Source organism: Lucilia sericata, unplaced genomic scaffold (assembly GCF_015586225.1).
Source record: "Lucilia sericata isolate MDLA Ls3-8-SP2 unplaced genomic scaffold, ASM1558622v1 Contig000204F_arrow, whole genome shotgun sequence".
Classification (NCBI taxonomy): domain Eukaryota; kingdom Metazoa; phylum Arthropoda; class Insecta; order Diptera; family Calliphoridae; genus Lucilia; species Lucilia sericata.
The window spans coordinates 421,754-441,820 of record NW_023994232.1 but is presented as its reverse complement, the minus strand read 5'-3'; the positions used below and the strand labels follow the sequence as shown (position 1 = coordinate 441,820).

Here is a 20,067-nt window from a genome sequence, read left to right as displayed (position 1 = left end):
TTCTTAATTTGTTATTTTGCTTTAACAAAAATTAAAGAAAATCAATTTCATTTGAACATAAAGAAACAAAATTTATTAATTAATAATAATAAAAAATGTTAATGTACAAGTTAAATAAACACAAATAAATTTTATTAACCATAAATTATTAGCGATTTTTCATTTCTGTTGCCTGTTTGTAATAAGTTTTTTTTTTAAGAATTTTTCAGTTTTAAGATTTTAACTTTTTTTTGACTTATTAAATAAAGGTTAAAATGTTTGCTTTATTGATGATTGAAATTAATTACAGGGTTGCTTAGAAAAAATTTATGTAGGCATTATTTGAAATATAAAATTGATTAAATAAACTGTATCGTTTTTCGTTTTTGTCTCCTGTTCTAATGTAGATTTTATGTTGAATTAAGAATATTTATAAATGATTACAAAATAAAACACAATGAAATAAAAAAATATTTTGCTAAACAATTTTCTTAAATAACCATAGAATCCCTCTTCCCTCCCACATACAAAAAAAGACAACCTGCACGCATATCCCAACGAATGAATAAAAATATGATAATATTAATAAAAAAGGGACGTATTCAAATTCAAAATTTACCAGACTTTAATTATATAGCAAATAGTAATATATTCGATTTATTGAACAAACTTAAAAACAGTACAATTTACAAACAATTACAAAAAATGTTAGTAAATCAAAATAATTATGTAAAGGAAATGGGTAATACATTGAAAGGGTAATCTCTCAAACTCATATACAAACATACAAACATACATATGTCATATTCATTTTTGCACTTACAATATGAAATCAAATACAATGTAACTTAAACTCAAAAATGTATAAAAAAAAACAACGACACTAAGGTGAAAAAAATGAAAAGGAAGTCTAAAATATATTAAACAAATGAATGTGATTTGTTAAAAATAGTCAATGAATGATGAACATTTTAGCTGCAAAATCTAAACTAAATAAACTATTTTAACCCAATTTTTAATATTAAAAATTATAAATATAAAAAACATGTCTTAACATACACAGCATAGAATTTTCATAATTTTCACTGCCATTAATAAAGAAATTTCATAAAATTGTAGGGAATTATCTTTGTAATTTCTATATAAAAACATTGTTAAGGCATGTTATAAACCCCAATACATTTGATTGACCAGTAACATCCCTTTTTATTACTATAACATTCTAATTCACTAAAATTTAACTTATTGTATCTATATATGTATGTATTTAAATCCAAACTAACCAAAAGTTAAAACTATCCAATCTTTTTTATTCCACATATTTTTACTTAAAGAAAATAATTTGTTAAAATATCAATCACAATATATGTATGATGAATTTGAAGAAAAAATATTGAAAATAAAATTAACAATGTTTTTTAGCAAATAAAATAAATATTTTAACACAATTTAAAAACCAAATAAATAAAAACAAATACATAATATGTAAGTGTGTATGAATTAAAGTGATTAACAAAAATTTGTATGCTAATAAAAGTATATATTCTAATAAATAAAATAATAAAAACATTACGAAACACACGGCATTTTTATCTCGAAGGATTTAAAATCGAACATGTATGTATAACTTTAAATATCAATTAGAAGCGTTTTTAAACTAAAATTTTAATATATAGCAATATCAAGTTCCCAAAGAATAAATTTGTAAAAATCAAACCAATTTCTCTTAATTAGATTTAGAGCTGTGTGTTTTAAATCGCTTCTTGTAGACAAGTAAGTAAAAACTTTTTACTTAGATTCCGTTGATATAATCATTATTATACCCTCCACCGTCGTGAAAAGGTTATGTATAAGTTTGTAATAATATAATTTTCCGAACCTATCCGAATTGATAGCGGTGTCTGTTGAAACAAATATTTTAAAGACCTCGGATATGTGCGGGATTCAAATCTTTAATAATTAATTCTATCATAAATGCTTTCGAGAAGTTTATTAATTTAAATTAGCAAAATCGGTTGATAACCGTGAGAAAATCAAACAACCTATAAGCCTAACAGCTAATTCAACACATTTTCTCACATTAAATTATTAAAATCGGTTCAAATTTCAATTAGCCATTCAAATTTTCATTCATTGATATTACCACAAAATTTTGCATATGAAATTTAGATCGGTCCGTAATTCACCGTAAAATGTCCACTTCTGAAAATCAATTTAACAAACATGATTCAGTAACCAATAACCAAATCGGCTCAAATTTAACACGAATGTTGTACATATAAAAATTATTGATCGAAACATTTTCAGGATTAGCCCATCGTTGGTCATAATTCCATTTAATGTCTACTTTCAAAAATCACTTAATCGTAAAGAACACATAAACTACCCAGAAAAATTTTTTGAAAATGTAATAAATTCATCAAATAGTAGAAGAAAAACCTGAGTTTTACATTAGCGTCACATTGTTAATTTTTGAGGACTTTTAGGTAGATCATTTAATCTTGATTAGAAAATCCGATATTTGGATTTCAAAAATAAAATACATACATTCTTCCAATGACACGCTTATAAAAGCAAAAAATTAAAGTTTTATAAATAGTTTTTTATGTGATTAAGATGTCTTTGGAAAAGTAAGACTTCCATTATTTTTTGCTGGAATGCTTTACATTTAATTGACGTATATAATTAAAACCACATTAAAATAAATATTTTTTGGTAAAGGAATGTTTGGAAACTCATTTATATATTATATATATTATCTGCACAATATTTTAGATTTTTACATAATTACAATACAATTTTCTAACAATATGTATACAATTTAAAGAATATGATGTTATTATTTAGTGTTAGGATAGATTATTACAATATTATTAATTTACCGATGAAAACAAAAACATACAGAAGCCATGATGGTGCCATACATCGAATATATAATCAACTTATACATGAACAACAACAAAAAAATACTTAATAAAATAAAGATTTCAAAGTGGATTATTCCCCACTCTTGCTTTCTCTTTCAAGATAACTTTATTATAAATTTAGAAAATTGGGATGTAATTGTCAATTTTCGCACGGTGTTTTTGTGCAACACACTCAGCAATCCAAACAATGTTGCGACATTCTTGTTCCTTCAATTTAAGATAGGCATAGAAGACACCAAAGTGGAATTGTTGTAAGAAAGCATAAACATTTAATTTAACTTCGTGCTCAAAGAATTTATCTTCCAATGTTTTATCTCCGGGATTAGTGCCAGAACCGTCGAATAAAGCAGCATATTCGGCATAGTATTCAGCAACAGTTTTAACTTGTTCATAGTCGTCAGCACGAGCTAAAGCAGCTAAACCATCGGGATTCATTTTGCCACAACGGGGATACAACTTGGCACGGTCGTCCTTTGACAATTCAGTGCCAAAGGAATTAATGGTGATGATAATTGCACGACGATCAGCTTCGAACTGAAAAAGTAATACACACGTTTTTAAGTTACTTCAAATTTAAGGACTTTAAAAGGGCAAATTACTTACAGCTAAAATTTCACACATAACATCAGCAGTAGAACCACCCATTTTCTGACAAAAGTCGTAGAAAGCTTCCAAATAAGCCTTGTACAAAGTATTACGAATAATTTCAATGTTCATTTCATCCAAATCTTGTTCGGAGATACAATCAACGAAGAAAGGAGCCAATGGAGTATCAACCAACACAGCATTGTATAATTCAGCTGGAGTAGCAGCTACATGAATAGCTTCCATTTGTTCAAAACTACCCAATGGGTGGCATTTGGGGATTAATTCAGAAATGGGACGTTGATGAAGAGTACCAGTAATCAACAAAATGATGTTGTCAATCATATAACCATAGGTGATAAAATCCAAGAAACTGGCCAAGGGCTCAACAGCATGATTACGCATATGTTGGAATTCAATCACCAACTTTTCACGCAACTTATCGTCAATGACAGACACCGACAAAGGTGAAGGTTCGTTAGCCAAAAAACTACCATAATCCGTACCTTGTAAATGTAATTTTAAATCTAAAAAGACAATTTATTTAATTTACATATAGCCAAAAGTGAAAACAAATCACAAGACAATAAATGTAATTTCTACTAAATGATATTTTCGCACTGTGGTGTTGTTATTCTTATAGTTTATCTCTTTCTCTCTCATTACGCGGGATACACACAAACACATACTTGTCCCAACAAAGCGTATGTGTCACATGACCTGCCCTTGTAATTTTTCAAAAACATTCCTTCCCAGAATTACAAGTACCTCTTGTTTTAATGGTGTTACTTACCTTCCAATGTTTCGCATTGTACCAAATTCAAATAGTCGGATTGTTTCAAAATACCACACTTGAAGCCACGGCACAAACCTTCCAAGTAGCCACCATCAATGTTGAACATAAAACCTGATCCAGTCATTTTTAAGATTTTCTTTTCAAATTTCTAAAGATGTTTGAATTTTTATTAAATGTTTTTAATATAAATGGTGGATTTTTTCGCTGTTGAAGGGATGAAAAAATATTTTTTCTCCAAATTTTACTGATTGGGAGGAAAAAAAGAACTTTTTCTCTATTTCTTTTCCTTTATCGACCTGTCATATGACTGATAGTCTTCACAATATATTCACAATAACCAGACAGTAATACCAAGTTTGGAAATTTCTAACAAATGGCCATTATTGCCAAGCTTCAAATTTATTCAATTTTTTCTATTTATCAAATGTGATAAATAAATACATATTTTTGATTCAAATAAATTTGCAAGCAAAAGGAAGAAAATTTTGAATTTTGTACAGATTTTCCATATTGTAAACTCAAAAGAAATAACCTATTTGCTTACACTCCTTAATCCTTTTATATAAATTTTTATTTTAGCCATAAAACTTAAATTAAAGAATGAACTATATATTTTTAACTATTATATATTTGATTTGTAAACCGTTTATAAAATAAAAATGTATTTATGATAAGGCTTTTAATATATTAGACCTTTAATAAAACTTATTATTTTCTTAAATCTTTTATAAAATTTTTATAAATTTTGGTAAACATTGAAAACCAAACTTGGCACCATTTTCATATAAAAACAGATATGTTAAACATTTTCACTTCACTTGCCAGATCGCCCAAGTACAAAATCATAGGGAGCAGCTCAAAATCGGGTAAAATAAGAAACAATTTTAAAAAATTTAGTAAAAAAGCACAGTTTTTCTATATTTCTTAAAATTTATCATTTGCGATTTAATCATAGATAAAAAATCATATACAATAAAGATCATTCTTATGCCACAATAGAGTAGACTTCCATGGGTTAAAAAAGGTAGTACTAGTTCCCAATATTCATAGATTAAATAATACATAATAAGAAATATTTCATACATATACATTGAGAATTTAAAAGAAACATCGTAAATACCTTTTCTATTTTGCGTGTATTTTCAGAAAATCTGTGGGTAACCGAAACTAAAACGCACCAAAAATACTCGAACAGCATCTGGCAACACTATCATTTTAACAGCTGTCGTTAGAAAGAGTTGGTGATATGTATCTTAGTCCTTAAAGTGTAAAAGAGTAAACGAGAAAACTATTGTTTATTGCTCACAAAAGTTGCGAATTTATATTTTTCTACAACTTCTTCCAACGAACTACGAATAGGAGAACGTAATTTCTCATCGTGTGTGAATTTTAATTAAAATTTTTAACAAATTTTAATAAAAACTCATTAAAATTTATAATTGTCAAATGTAATTTAGCACCTAAAGATCAACAATTAAATACAAACAAGAAATTCGCCAATAAATGCAACAAAAAGCGATTGTGATTAAACAGTTCAATAAAAAATAAAACCATAAAGAGAATAAAGAAAAAGCGAATACTCCCAATTGGACTTGAAAATTACAAAAAAAAGCAACCAAAGTAGAAAGAAAGGAAGGAAAAAGCTGTAGAAACAGACAAAAAGCCAGTAATAGCTGTAATATAACCAAATTTATGATTGGGGCAAACGTAGCGGCTAAAAATAAATAAAAACTATTTTCACATATTTCAACCATCTATCTACGGTTTAACAGATTGGAAAAAAATTAAGAAAAACATTTGCATAAATTGTATAAACATTTTGTTTGAAAAAATACTGCCTCTACGAAGCAAATACAAAACAAAGAACATAAGTGATAACATCGTTGGCCACATATTTTGGACAATATAATAAAACACAACAAATAAAAATCATTATACCTTCAAGTCCAATTTGCTTCATAACACACCATTCATCTATTTATCCATCCATCACCGTCGTCTTTAGTTGGTGAAGATGGCGTTGGACATGGGTATACAAGTGAATGGCAGCAATGCGCTGACATCATCCTTTACTGCTAAGAAAAAGGATGCTGGTAATGCCGAGAAAGAAAATCTTTGGTAAGTAGCATAATAAAGGGATTTAATTGCAATAACACTTCAATGTTAAAAGGATAATTTTAAGTACGAAAAAATATTACTCATCCAATATGAAAAATATACCTGTTTCTCTTTTTTACTTTTTTCATTTTTTTGCTTTGCATTTGTATTACATTTACAATTGCATTATGAGTGATCTTAAGTGTGGGTGTATATTTATAGCAGGTCGGTCCATTTTGATAATATCTCTTTGCCAATTGCAAAAAAAAAAGAGCAAAATTCTAACCCCAAAAAAAAACTCTAGTTCAACTTTACGCTTTAGGTTTCTTTCATCAATACGTTCATTTACTTTTCTATCTCCCCCTCCAAAAAGATATTTCTTTTTTATTGTTGTTGTTATTTTTTTCTATTCGTTTTGGCTAATACAACTCACAATTTATTTAACTGCTGCTGTTACTCGCAGTTATAATGGGGTTTGTTACGATGTGTCATCATCGTCATATGTATTATAGAGGAGCTGGCTGGTTGGTTGGCTGACGTTTATACTTTTTGCTTGCAAATTTTTTTCTCTTATATTGTTTATTATTTTTGAATTAATTTTTTATCTTCATCAATATGTCCATGGGAAACACTTTTTAATGTTAATCTCCTTATTTTATTTAGTTTTTTTTTTTTTTGTTTTGCTTTTATACATATATTTTGCATATTTACATAAAAATCCGAAATATATTTATAATGCCAGAGAATTTCTTAACTAAAACAAAATTTATGATAATCAAATATTGATAATAATATTTAATTATAATAAGTGATTGGTTTCTCTTTTTGCAATAAGTGAAATGTATTAATTTCAAATCGTTGGCATCAGTTAATAAACTGTGTACGTAACTCCTTTGAGAGTGATAATCTATTACTAAACCATACACCAATATAGTGGAAATAACTTTCTGATTTTTAATGTTTCATTTTCACCTTGTGTTAATGAATAGCAGGAAACCAAATTAATGCAATTTTAAAAATTTGTTAAAATTTGAAATCGGTCCATGATTTTACATAACGCATATAAAATGTTTCTTTAGAATTATACTTGAACTCTCATAATACGGCACTTTTGCAGAAAGTTTTTCAAATTTGGAACATGTAACTTAAAATATTTTATGATATTGTTATCTAATTATTCTTAATTAACTTATAAATTTTGTGTACTGATGAAATAAGTCATAAGAAAAGTCAAAAGTAAATATCGCTCATTTGCTACAAGACTGGCATAATCCAAAATTCGAGTTTTTTGAACTGAAGCTACAAAACATGCGTTTCAAATACATATGTATGTCTATTTCAGATTTTTATCGTAAACATAAACACTAAAACTCATATTTTCACGAATATTAGATGAATAAAGTTTAAATTTGGAAAAGAAACATATTCCTTGATTTGTTTGAAATTTTTTTTTTTGTAAATAAGTGAAATGTTATTAATTTAAATTAAATGCGATTTTTCTCGAAACTACTTTTTTTTGGATTATACCAATCTTTAGTAAATGAACGATATGTACCTTCTTCCAAAAACACTAATGAATCGCTTAATATTGTGAAAATTCTATTATTTGTCTCACAATTATACCCTCACTACGACATTTCAATAGGAAAATCTTAGTTTTGTATAGATAAACTTCATTCACAATTCAGTAAAATTATTTAAAGTTATATATAATTTAGTGCTTTACTTCTAAAGTTAACAACCTCTTCTTTTCTTAATTCAAAGATATTAATGTAATAATTTCAATATTATGAGTTAAAGTGATTCATAAATTAAAAAAGGCACACAAAAAGCAAAAAATAAAAGCTAAAACTCTCACGAGAGATGACATATCAAGTTAGTAAGCAATCGGACGGCTAATAATATTTCAATGATTTTCCATTAATATTCAATAAACGAATTTCAAATACCAAAATACAAAAACAACTTACGTTCATATGTATATACTAGCACTTAAAAAGAGAAACGGAACAAGTAAATGTTGTCATTTTTGTGCTATTGCTTTGATAGAATGTGGTAGCGGTAGGTATACCTTAACAGCCATTTAAAAATATTAATAAATATTAACTAAAGGTTGACATCATTTCATAGTTATAGAATTAGTTAATAAAACTAGCATAAAGACGTCTTTTATATACTTAGAATAATTATAAATTTTATTAAGCCAATACATATCAATTGTTAAATTTTCTTTAAAAAATATACGCATTACATTCCTTCTATGTAAACATCATCTTCATCGTTTTCAAAGTCACTTGCCTCCAAAGACACAATGCTATCACTTTGTTGGTCATAGTTTGATTGTAGACGTTCTAATAAATCAGTTGAAACAATTGCAAAATCTTCCCACATTTGCGGTAATGATTCATTGTTGTAATTCTTTAGGATCTTTTCTTCGTCCAAATATTCGGCCAATATATCACTTAATTCATCCAACGTTGCTTCTGAACATACGTCTTCTATGTGAGGTGTATCAATAAACAAATTCCAAAAAGCTTGAGATATAATAGTGGCTAAAAACCAATCCGAGTGCTGCTGTAAAGCATCACGTAATAATTCCAATAAAATTTCTGGACCCTTTAGTTGTATCAATGGTAAGCGATTCTCCATATCACCCAACAAATTGACCAGTATACCAATTGTGCAGGCTTTGAGGTCGTACAAGTGTCGTGTTGCAGCATTTCCAAGTATTTCAACAACAAGTTTAAGTCCTTTAGATTTGCAAAATGATTTTCTAGCCTTTTCGTTTCTAGTCAAGTTGCCTAAAACCCGTGTAATTTCGGTTTGTGTAACTTCATCTCGATTTGTTTTCAGTATTGAACATAATTGAGCAGCTAAATCAGATAAAACAGATTGTAGGCTACCTTTGGATTCAATAACATGTGCAGGTGTTGAAGTAATTTTGTCTTGATAAAAGCATAGATTATGTAACGCTCCCAAAGTAGCATGCGTTAGTTCTTGTAATTCTTGTTTCTTTAAAATAATTAAGTAAATGGTATAATGAGTGATGGACATTCTAGGGTAACTTTACTAACTTACCATTTTAATGCTTTTAATTTGCTGCGATGCTTTAAGTAATACCATTAGTATATTACCCAGTGACTGAGCATTGCCTAGACCAAAACCGACCTCAGAATTAACACTCATATTCGCTAGAACTCTAATCATTTTAATTAACACATCCACTACCGTGTCGCCCAAAGAATTGTGTAGTGTTAAGGGTTCTTTAGAATATATTTCGAGTATGTTTAACAAGTATTCCATGGCCACATCATTATGGTAGAACTTGAATAAACATATATTTACATTATCTATCATACCCTGATTTGTATTATATTACCTGTATTCTAGCATTGTCGTACTTAGCCATAATATTGCCCAATATATAACCCAAACGGCTAATCAATGATAATAGTTTTTCAGCCTGATTACTTTTAAAGTTGGCGCAACAAGGACCCAAAAGCATACCAATGCGTCCAGCAAAATTAGTTAAAATATGACAGCAATCAGGGTCTTCTGAAAGAACACTGAAATGCACGAACATTAGATTTAACAATTGTACACAAAATGTAATAATTATATTTAGCAATTACCTTAGGGTTCTAACTATGTTAGCTTGAACTTCTATTTCACCTATAGTTACTTCTGCCGCTCTAACTAAATGTGGACAAGCCAATTCAAGTTGTATGTTCGTTGTATTAAAATTTTGATTTGCTTTTTCTAATTGCTCAATCGAAGAGGAAATTTGCCTTACATCCGCTAATGCTCGCAAGGCTGCCGATAGTTGATATAGTGAATGTAATGGTGGCCCATTTAACTTTTGCGTTGCCCCTGCTTCGTTTAACATTTGCAAATGTAATATCATAAGTTGTACAGCACCATGGCGTGACAAACGAACTACCAAAGCATCTTGTTTTGACAATTTTTCAACAAATTCTTTTTGTTGCCTATCAGTTTGTAAATTGTGACCTTCTCCCAAATTTGGAGCAGTACTAGGTTTGCGGGGCAATTCAAATTGTTCAGACCAATTTCGATTGAAATCTTTTATGGTGGTAAGTTCAGCTCTTTCTTGTACTGTACTACAGGTAAGAAAACGAATAGAACCATAACCATAAATGCAAGCTTCCGGGTCTTCCAAGGGACTAGCACGACCTAAGCCATCGATAAGCAATTCCAATAGATCACTATCGTAAAATAGATAATCATTTTGTTCATTGCGGGCAACTTTGAATATAAGTTTACATGCCCCTGTTAGGTTACTACCGGAAACACGTAACTGCAAAAAATTGTACCAGAAAATTATGTTGACATTAAAAATGTTTTTCACAATCTATTAAAAACATACCGCAAGAACTACTCTGGCCACGGCAAGCAAGATTTTAGCCGATGATGATTCAACTAATCCATAAAGGCCTCCTAATATGAATCCCTTTTTAAAGTGTTTTTCATTTTTACGCACTCGATTGTATAATTCCGTTAAAATCTAAAAGTTTAAAATATATTGTTATGTGTTTGAATGTAATATTTTTGTAGAAAATTTACCGAATTAATATGGCTTGCTGTCTCGTCGGTGCACTCTTTTAGACCCGCATGCTCTTTTAACATATCTATAAGCTTTTCCGTTGACGATTGTCCCAACAAGTCATTGCTACGTGTAAGAATCTTTCTTGTTGTCAAGAGATTAATGGAACAATTATCTTTCGAATTAGATCCCATTAAATTGAGAGTCTCATTTTGTTTTGTAACTGCTTCTTTATAAGCTGTTTTGGCCCTTTCTTTTGTGTGTTTAACATTGTCTAAATTTTATGGATTATAGAGAATTTATTTTGTTAACAAATGACTTTAAAAATAGTAAACATTTTAATGATTGGTTTTTTTATCTTCGTACCTTTTGCATTCATGGAAACTCCTTTTATTTCTAGAGCGGGTAATTTTCGTACCAATTGTGATTTTGTTTGCATTTGAAGTGAATTATTTGATTTACCGCCCAATGCATTACCGTTGTTATTATTTTCATAGCAATCAAAACGCGATTCAAGAGACTGAGAGCGTCGTGACGAAGTAGTGTGATTGGTTTCATCTCCACCATAATCACCAATCTCCCTATTAAGAGATAATTGCTTAGGAGTTGATAATTTCCCTTCTCGTTCTTCAGTTGAAGGTAATGGTTCCAATGAGGGAGTCTTGGGTGTAGAACCACGAGAGTCTACATTTTGCAAATAACGCAAACTGTAATTATAAATAACATGTTATTGTAAAATATAACACTGAACAAACAAAAAATTCGTACGAAAAAGCACTAGGTGGTCTCCCGGGTAAAGTAACTTTTCCATATAAAACTCTGCCTGTCTCTCGTGGCGTTATGGGACGTCTTGTGCTAACTACTCTAACACCTCCAACTACAAACGACAAAAAATAACGTATTTGACAGTATATCATAGAAAATAATTTATGGAACTCTTACCACTTGCAACTTGATTGTGATTTGATGTAGTGTTCGTTGTTGGAGATACATCACTTAAAAAAGTTTTCGCTTCACTTATCATTTCGGCCGAAGTTCTACGTCTACACAAACCCACTAAAGAATGCTCCAATTGTGGGAGTTGTACATTTTGGGTATTTTGATGTGTAAAGCGTAATTTTCCTATATTTTTGGAATCTTTTTTAGATTCCATGGTCGGGTTTTCTGCAAAAATATTATAGTTTTTTTTCTAAAGAAATTATTAAGCTTAGCCAATTTAAAAAAAATATTGATTGTATTTTATTTTTTTATATATAATATTCTTCTGTTTAAGATCTTTTCACTTTGATAGCCACATTTGAAATACTTTAATGCAACCTAGGAAATTTACATAGAAGTCTTTAGTTTGGCTTATATTGACACCATAACAACCGCTCTTTGTGTTAACCATAAAAATCCAAAAAACTCACTCATATGGTCGGCAGGATAATAATAATTTATGTATTCATAATATTGTATACAAATGATTAGTAGAAATTGTGCATAGTTCTCTTTGATACAGTGGTTTTACAAAAAAACTTATTATAATTTATTAATTTAACAATATGTTAACACAGTTTAAATAAAATTAAACCTTAAAAAACAATTTCCCTTTAACTTCATGATTATTTAAAACATTTTCGAAAGAAATATATTAAATAACTAACAGTAAAAAAACAAAAAAAGCTTCAAAAGGCTTTGAAAAATATTTAATTTAAAGCACCACTGTAGTTCATTAAGTGGCGTTTTACCTTTTAATAGTTTAACTCAATTGTCCTAAACCGCTTAGAAAAAATCAATAGATTCAAATTACTTGCTCTCCATACAAGCAACAAATATTTAGTTAAACACTCAAAATCCTACATTTATATTCACATATATTTAGACTATTTTATTCTATTGCAACACGAAAGGAAACACGCTAAATAATTATTTAATAGATTGTATTTTTTACACTCATTTCAATTTACTGATGTTTGTTTGGCTCTTCGTAAACAATACAATTTTAGTTATTTTATTTCCTAATTTACGTTTGTTTTACTCTTCAACCACCAATACTATATTAGTAACAAATAAACGTTTAAGGATACAATACTCTACCTAACAAGGACAAACAGTGGTCAAATAATTTGTATTATTTTAATTGGAAATATAAATTTAATTCAAAATAATCCAATTAAATTAAATTGTTTCTAGACTTTTATATTTCCATACGTTGAATAGTTTAACATAGTGCATGTTTCATTTATAGAATAAAGGATTTCAATTTGAATAATGATAAGTCCAATTAGTCAAGTAGAAACAAGTGTAGTTAGAACTGGTAGTGTTAGTGGCCTGGAAGAATTAAATGTATTTCAATTATTGCGCACGGAAATAGTTAAATTGCAATTGCCAGAACATCCAAGGCAACAAACTCATCCTAATGATTATTCGTAAGTAGAATCATTAAAAATTTATTACTCTCTTAAGAAGTTTTATAAGGATTTATGATTATATACCGAAAAGGCAATAATACATTTATTTTTCACAATGTATGTACATTCATACATATATACAATGTGTCACTAAACAACAGACATGCAAATATTTTTGTTCATACATAGAAAAAACATATAACATTGATAATTCTATCCATAAATATGGTCACATTTACAATGCAATTTTAATTTGTAATGAGTACAGTTGGCGTGAATTTAAAATATCTTGTATAAACATATAATTTTTTTCAGGTCTTCAATATTGAGTGAAGTACAAAAACAAGGCAGCACAAAACTTCCTTCAAATAAATCGGTATTAGTATTGGGTGATAATGCCACCGGTAAAACTACTTTAGTGGCTAAATTGCAGGGTGTAGAAAATCCTAAGAAAGGTTCGGGTCTAGAATATGCCTACATAGATGTTAAAGATGAATACAGAGATGGTAAATATACATGATTATAAATATAGATCGCTTAGTTTACGAGTTTATTACGAACTTAATAGAGTGTCTTTCACACTTTTTAAAATTATCAACTAATTATGAATCTTGATTCTGATCTTGTACTAATTGAGCGATATTTGATTTTAATTAGATTGGTTTTTGATATTACTACTTTCTGAAAATTTAATTTCAGATATGACCCGTTTAAGTGTTTGGGTTTTAGATGGTGATCCAGGCCATAAGAATTTATTGCATTTTGCTTTAAATGAAACCAATTATGCACACACATTGGTTATACTCACAGTATCTATGACCCAACCATGGTTTTGGTTGGAGCAACTAAATCATTGGATAAAGGTTTTGTCTGATCATATTGAAACTTTAAAACTAGAACCTGAAGAGAAACAAGAAGCCCGCCAGCGTTTAATAACTTCTTGGCAGAGTTATTGTGAAGTTGGAGACGATTTAGACCCTGGTTCGCCGGTTAAACGCACGATGAGAAATAATTCCATAGATGATGATGATTTGTTACCGCTTACTGAGGGAGCCTTATTAACAAATCTCGGTTTGGACATTGTAGTCGTTGTTACAAAGGTAATTTTAGATAAAATATAATTTTGAATATACGTATATATATGCTTTTATACATTGTTTTTAGACTGACTACATGACAACATTGGAAAAAGAATATGATTATCGGGATGAGCATTTCGATTTTATTCAACAATGGATACGGCGTTTCTGTTTACAGCATGGCACATCACTTTTCTATACAAGTGTTAAAGAAGACAAAAACTGTGATCTCCTCTATAAATATTTAACACATCGAATCTATGGTCTACCATTCCGAACTCCTGCCCTAGTCGTTGAAAAAGATGCGGTTTTAATGTACCTAAACAAATTAATAATTCTGAATAATTCATTAGATTCTGATTCAAAATTTCGTTGTTTTATTTCAGTCCTGCCGGTTGGGATAGCTTAAAGAAAATAAGTATTTTATATGAGAATATGCATTCTTGTAAAGCTGAGGATTACTACACCGATATTATAACAGCTCCTCCCTCTAGAAAAGTATATTTAATTTTATATTTGTTGTAATGTTTACGCTAAATTAATTTAATATTATTTTTTAGGCTGTTTCAAATCGTGAAATTGAAATTCAAACTGAAGACGAACAAACATTTTTGGCGCGACAACAAGAAGTTCTTAAGGCTGGCGGTCAAGTACGTAGTGAATCACCTTTGCGTTCCCAGGCTAGTAAAGCTTTGCCTCGTACCCCTGGTTCTGCTAATCAGAACTCACCAACTAGAAAGGTGATATCCAAATTCAAATTTTATATTAAAATATGTTACATTTTACTTTTTCTAATACGGATAAATAACTATTTTTTGAGATTGTGCTTTGTTTGTATGGGACTTACTCATTGGAATTGGCCACTTATTTTTTCTATTAATCAATCTCCCTTCCTTTGAAACTTTTACATAAAATTTATACACAACAACTGCATTCCTATAAACTTTTAAAATAGCTTTGTAAAATGTATATTGTTTGTTATAATTCGTGTGGTTTATTATATCAAGTAAAAGGAACATGTGATTCCAATTTTTTTTGAAACTCTTATGTTCCTTTGCTTATCTCTGCTGACATTTTAACAACTTTAAAAATATGTAAATATATTTATTTGTTTTAAAATTACGATATTAAAAAATGCAGTTGATTTTGTTATAGATTTTATATTTTTTTATTTTATTTAAGATTATAAGTATTATTTTTAATATTAAATGTAATTTTTAACACATCTTCTAAACAGCTTGATGTTAAAATGAATCCAGCTACTCCTGGAGGTGAAGGAGTTTTGGCGAATTTCTTCAATTCATTGTTGCACAAAAAATCTGGTTCACCAGCAACACCGCCTGGTGCCATGAGTACACCTAGAACTAATGGTTCTGATAGTATGATGACTCCCGATAAATTATCTGTGCGCACAGATGCAGCCGCAGAGTTGGATCGCCTAGCGAGGAGTGTAAAGAAGGATGTAGATTTCTCGCAAAGCGAGTGTTAAATAAAAGGCGACGTGACGTCACTCTATCACAACAACAGAGGCACTAATTTCAGAAATTCTTCGTATAAACTGTAATAATTCATTAGTAAAAAAAGAACTACACTAACAAATTGAATTGAATATGCATAGAACTTTAAAGATCAGAGGAAAATGCAACATAGAATACTAAAATTATTATGGCCTTTTTATCATCCTCTTTATATTGAAATTTAGTGATCACTAGAGAAATTCTAATTATTATAAACAAATGTTAAAAGAAAGAAATTGTTTTTTATATATACAAATTATTTTCTCTATCTGCCCTCCATTCACCAACTGTTTTGCTTCTAAAAATAATCCAATTTTTAAGTTGTGCTCATTTTTTTAATATATCAAATATTTTATTTTTTAATTTTTTAATAAGCAATAAAAAAAATCAAGTATTGTACACAACTTAAAAAATATAAAAAGGGATCAACTCTTTTTTAAACAATTTTGTTAATAATATGGCTTAATAATTAAAAGTATTTTTTAATAGACATTCATTTGTTTTCTTTTTAATTTGATTTAGTTGCTCAAAGATTTATATGTTTAATAAAAAAGAAACACGAAATATAATGTAACCATCGTAGATTTATCGTTTAAACAAAAGACACTCCATAATCTGTAAAATATATAAAAAAATTAAAATGATAATAATCCCAAACAATCCTTTCATAATAAAATAAATAAACATTTTTAACTGTTTTATTTTATTTTACAAATATACAATAACTAACAGTTATGGCGTCATTTTTATTAACGGAAATACTCGCATTTCTCTTAATTTTTATTTAAAAGAAAATTCAAAAATTGAAATGTGTGTTTACAACAAAATCTTTTATGAAAACGCAACATTTTTTTCAATTAATTTAAAAAAATCAAACATTTTACTTAATGTAATAGTTTTTATTTTTTACATTTTCGAAATTTATTATAAACACAACTATCGTATAATGAAAAGAGTCCAAGGCCTTATTTTACGTTAAGATGTATGTTAAAGTGCAAATAACGAAAAAAATCAATCCACTTTAACATTTAATGTAAAAACTATACATATATATTTTTTATTTATTTTTTCTAATTTTAGTTTCTTTAACAAATAAATAAAAATTTGCTTAACCTTTTGTTTTAAGTAAATTTTTTGCGTGTTCTCCTTATAAAGTATAAAAATGTTTATGAATACATACTTTCAAAGCTAACTAAAACAAAAAATTATTTATATAAATTAATTAAGTAATTCAAATATTAACTTAATCTCCTCTCTTGCTAACAACTTAAAAAAAATTAATTCAAAATTTTAATTTCAATTGTCTAACGTCATATTAAAATATTAAAATTTTAGTTAATTTTTATTAAACTGTTAGAGAAAAAAAATAAAACAAGATAATGCTCGTTTCTTAAAGAATATTCAAACAAGAATAAATAAATGTAAAAACAACTAAAAATATCAATAAAATTTTGAAAATTTATGGAAACATCTAAAGAAAATGTGTATTATTTCTAGCTACTACTGCTACTTGAATTAGATTACTGCTTATTTGGAAACTGCTTTTCACTATTATATAAGACCTGTCACACATTACGATCGGCATTGTTTCAATGTTGTAGTCGTAATTGTGATGTATTATCGGCATTTGAGCATGTAAGTCAGTAAAAAAGAGAATCAATTTTTGTTTTTCTCCATTTAAATATATTCAGTTTTATGTCTTTTAAGAACATGTCACTAAATGATGTGACTAATCCTAATAATTTTTTCTATAAAAACATGGACCTTCACATACATATATATTTACATATGTATGTAGATATGATAAAATTTAAGTTATTAGAATAAATTATTACGTCAAGCACCGTTCCAATATATAAATCGAACTAAGTCTCCGCGTTTAAATTTATAATGTTCTGTTGTTCCAATTTATATTGTGAAATAGGACCTTTACCTCATTTTGACGATTTATTTTTTGATGTCAAGAAGTGAACCAGGATTACGGTCTGTTCGGATATGCATCACTGCGCTGAATCTGATGCGCAGTAAGTTTGAAAATGCATCACAGAAATGCAAAAAAAGTCGAAATACGCATCATAAAAATGGATGATTTATTTAAATGTAAGTCTTTTGTCTACGCATCAGTTAATTTCCATCAGCAACGCAGACTAAACATCTGATGGCAGTGCAGTGATGCATTTCCGAACAGAACTTTATTTTAATGGTATAAATTCAAATTTATAATTGTCGAAGGTACGAAACCCCGGTTTTTTAACCCGTATCTCAAGATTTTTAACAATTTCAAAATCGTATTCTTGTTGTAGTCGATAATATCCAAAGTATTTTTATTTTAGTTTATTTTGTTTTATTTCGAAATATTAGTAAAATAAATGAAAATTTCTAAATGTATATGAATAAAACTTTCTTAAATAGAACGAAGTAGTATTTTTCTTAAAATTATGCTTAAGGTATATCAAATATATCATTATTCCTATATTGAAGGCATTCGGAAGAGATTTTTATACCCACCATCAAAAATGATGAAGGGTATATTGACTTTGTCATTTCGTTTGTAACAAATCGAAATATTGGTTATAGACCCACAAAAGTACACTGAAAATAATCCATGCTTAACTTTACGAAAAAAAATTTCGTAACTACTTTTTTCGAAATATATACGAAAATTTCGTGTATAGTACGAAATATTGTTTAATCAACCCCTTTTCTAATATTAGGAAAGTACGAAAACCTGTCGTAATTTTCGTAATTTTAAGCGAGTTAAAATTTCCTGTAAAATTTTTTATGTTTTTTTGAAAGACATACAAAATTTTTTTTTTTTTAATTCGCAATCTTTTTCTAAATTTACAATAATTATTTTAAAAGAACTAGCATATTTATGTCTTTAAAATAATCGTAAAATGAACAAATTTTTTTTCTAAAATTATATAAAATTATTTTGCATTTTACTAAAATATTTCGTACAATTTCGTATATATTACGAAAGAATTTCGTATATTAGGCATGGATTATTTTCAGTGTATATATAGTTTAAGGGGCACATCTGTTTTAAAAGTATAGCGATGAAATTCGACGTAAATAAGTTTCATATGAACTGAAATCTTCCTACTAAAATTTATGAGGTTCGGTCCATAATTGACCCTACCCTCCATATAAGGTCCCCTTCAGAAAATTACTACAACGTTCACTACTGGCTTAAAAATACGAATATAGCGATGAAATTCGACACACGTAAGTTTCATGCGAGCCGAAATCTCTCAACCAAATTTAATGGGGATCGGTTCATAATTTGACCCTACCCCCATATAAGTTCCCCTTCAGAAAATAATTTAAACACTCATTACTGGCTTAAAAGTACGAAATTTAACATAAATAAGTTTTACATGAGCCAAAATATCCATAAAAATTTTATGCGAATCGGTCCTATCCCCCACATAAGGTCCCCTTCAGAAAATTACTATAACGCTCATTACTGCCTTAAAAAATACTAATGTGCGAATCAAATAAGCATTATTTGAACCGAAACTTTTCTATCAAATTTTACGACAATCGGTCCATAATTGACCCTACTGTCCATATATGTATGATCACGGTTTAAAAATTGAACAAAAATATTTTGATTTTAAAAATAAATATTTTTTTAAATCAAAAGAGCTCGGTCCATAATTGACTTACTTTTACGGCAAACAGTTTGATGGTTAGTATATGAGATTCGGCACAGCCGAATATAACACTCTCTCTTGTTTTATTTGACAATATTTAAAAACAAAAAAAAAAAAACGTTATCATCTTGGTTATTACGTTCGTATGTAAAGAAATTGTCCAAATAGCTTGTTTAACTAAACACTCAAATTCCTTCAAGTCAATCCATTATCCCCACAAATTAGACATTGTATGCGAGTGTAGGTTATGTGGACTTTGTAATAAAAAAGCTGTTCCACAAAGTCTTCGGTATGATTGTGGGTTTGTGCAAAGTTGCTTTTTTATTTTTATTAATAAGTTTCGGAATAATTATTTAAAATTCCCAACAGAAAAACCAAGTAAAATAACCAGTTAGTAAACAATACAAATTGGTATGTACATATATTTAGATAAACATACATATACATATATATATAAGTTCCCTGTAGTCTTAT

At 28.5% G+C, this 20,067-nt stretch overlaps 3 protein-coding genes across 5 annotated transcripts in view; 1 reads left to right on the top strand and 2 right to left on the bottom strand.

The window, feature by feature from the left end:
* Positions 1 to 2,687: 2,687 nt before the first annotated feature.
* LOC119601991 (V-type proton ATPase subunit d 1) lies at positions 2,688 to 4,624 on the bottom strand. The gene is made up of 3 exons (XM_037953290.1): positions 4,285 to 4,624; positions 3,510 to 4,018; positions 2,688 to 3,440 (listed from the first exon to the last, which is right to left on the bottom strand). Exons 1-3 carry the CDS (start codon positions 4,409 to 4,411, stop codon positions 3,024 to 3,026), a joined length of 1,053 nt encoding a protein of 350 aa, XP_037809218.1. The 5' UTR covers positions 4,412 to 4,624; the 3' UTR covers positions 2,688 to 3,023.
* A 983-nt stretch (positions 4,625 to 5,607) lies between these two features.
* LOC119601993 (cytoplasmic dynein 1 light intermediate chain 1) lies at positions 5,608 to 16,693 on the top strand. The gene is made up of 7 exons (XM_037953295.1): positions 5,608 to 6,405; positions 13,654 to 13,844; positions 14,038 to 14,438; positions 14,503 to 14,732; positions 14,804 to 14,915; positions 14,978 to 15,157; positions 15,655 to 16,693. Exons 1-7 carry the CDS (start codon positions 6,302 to 6,304, stop codon positions 15,904 to 15,906), a joined length of 1,470 nt encoding a protein of 489 aa, XP_037809223.1. The 5' UTR covers positions 5,608 to 6,301; the 3' UTR covers positions 15,907 to 16,693.
* LOC119601992 (armadillo repeat-containing protein 2) overlaps positions 8,632 to 20,067 on the bottom strand; it is a 54,760-nt gene continuing 43,324 nt past the window's right edge. For all 3 annotated transcript variants that reach the window (XM_037953292.1, XM_037953293.1, XM_037953294.1), the window contains 9 exons: positions 11,888 to 12,109; positions 11,714 to 11,822; positions 11,312 to 11,652; positions 10,966 to 11,219; positions 10,769 to 10,906; positions 10,017 to 10,699; positions 9,764 to 9,950; positions 9,463 to 9,708; positions 8,632 to 9,396 (listed from right to left, as the gene is read on the bottom strand). In XM_037953292.1, the coding sequence (XP_037809220.1) occupies positions 8,632 to 9,396; positions 9,463 to 9,708; positions 9,764 to 9,950; positions 10,017 to 10,699; positions 10,769 to 10,906; positions 10,966 to 11,219; positions 11,312 to 11,652; positions 11,714 to 11,822; positions 11,888 to 12,098 (2,934 nt within the window). In that variant the 5' untranslated portion in view covers positions 12,099 to 12,109. The remainder of the gene's footprint in view (positions 9,397 to 9,462; positions 9,709 to 9,763; positions 9,951 to 10,016; positions 10,700 to 10,768; positions 10,907 to 10,965; positions 11,220 to 11,311; positions 11,653 to 11,713; positions 11,823 to 11,887; positions 12,110 to 20,067) is intronic.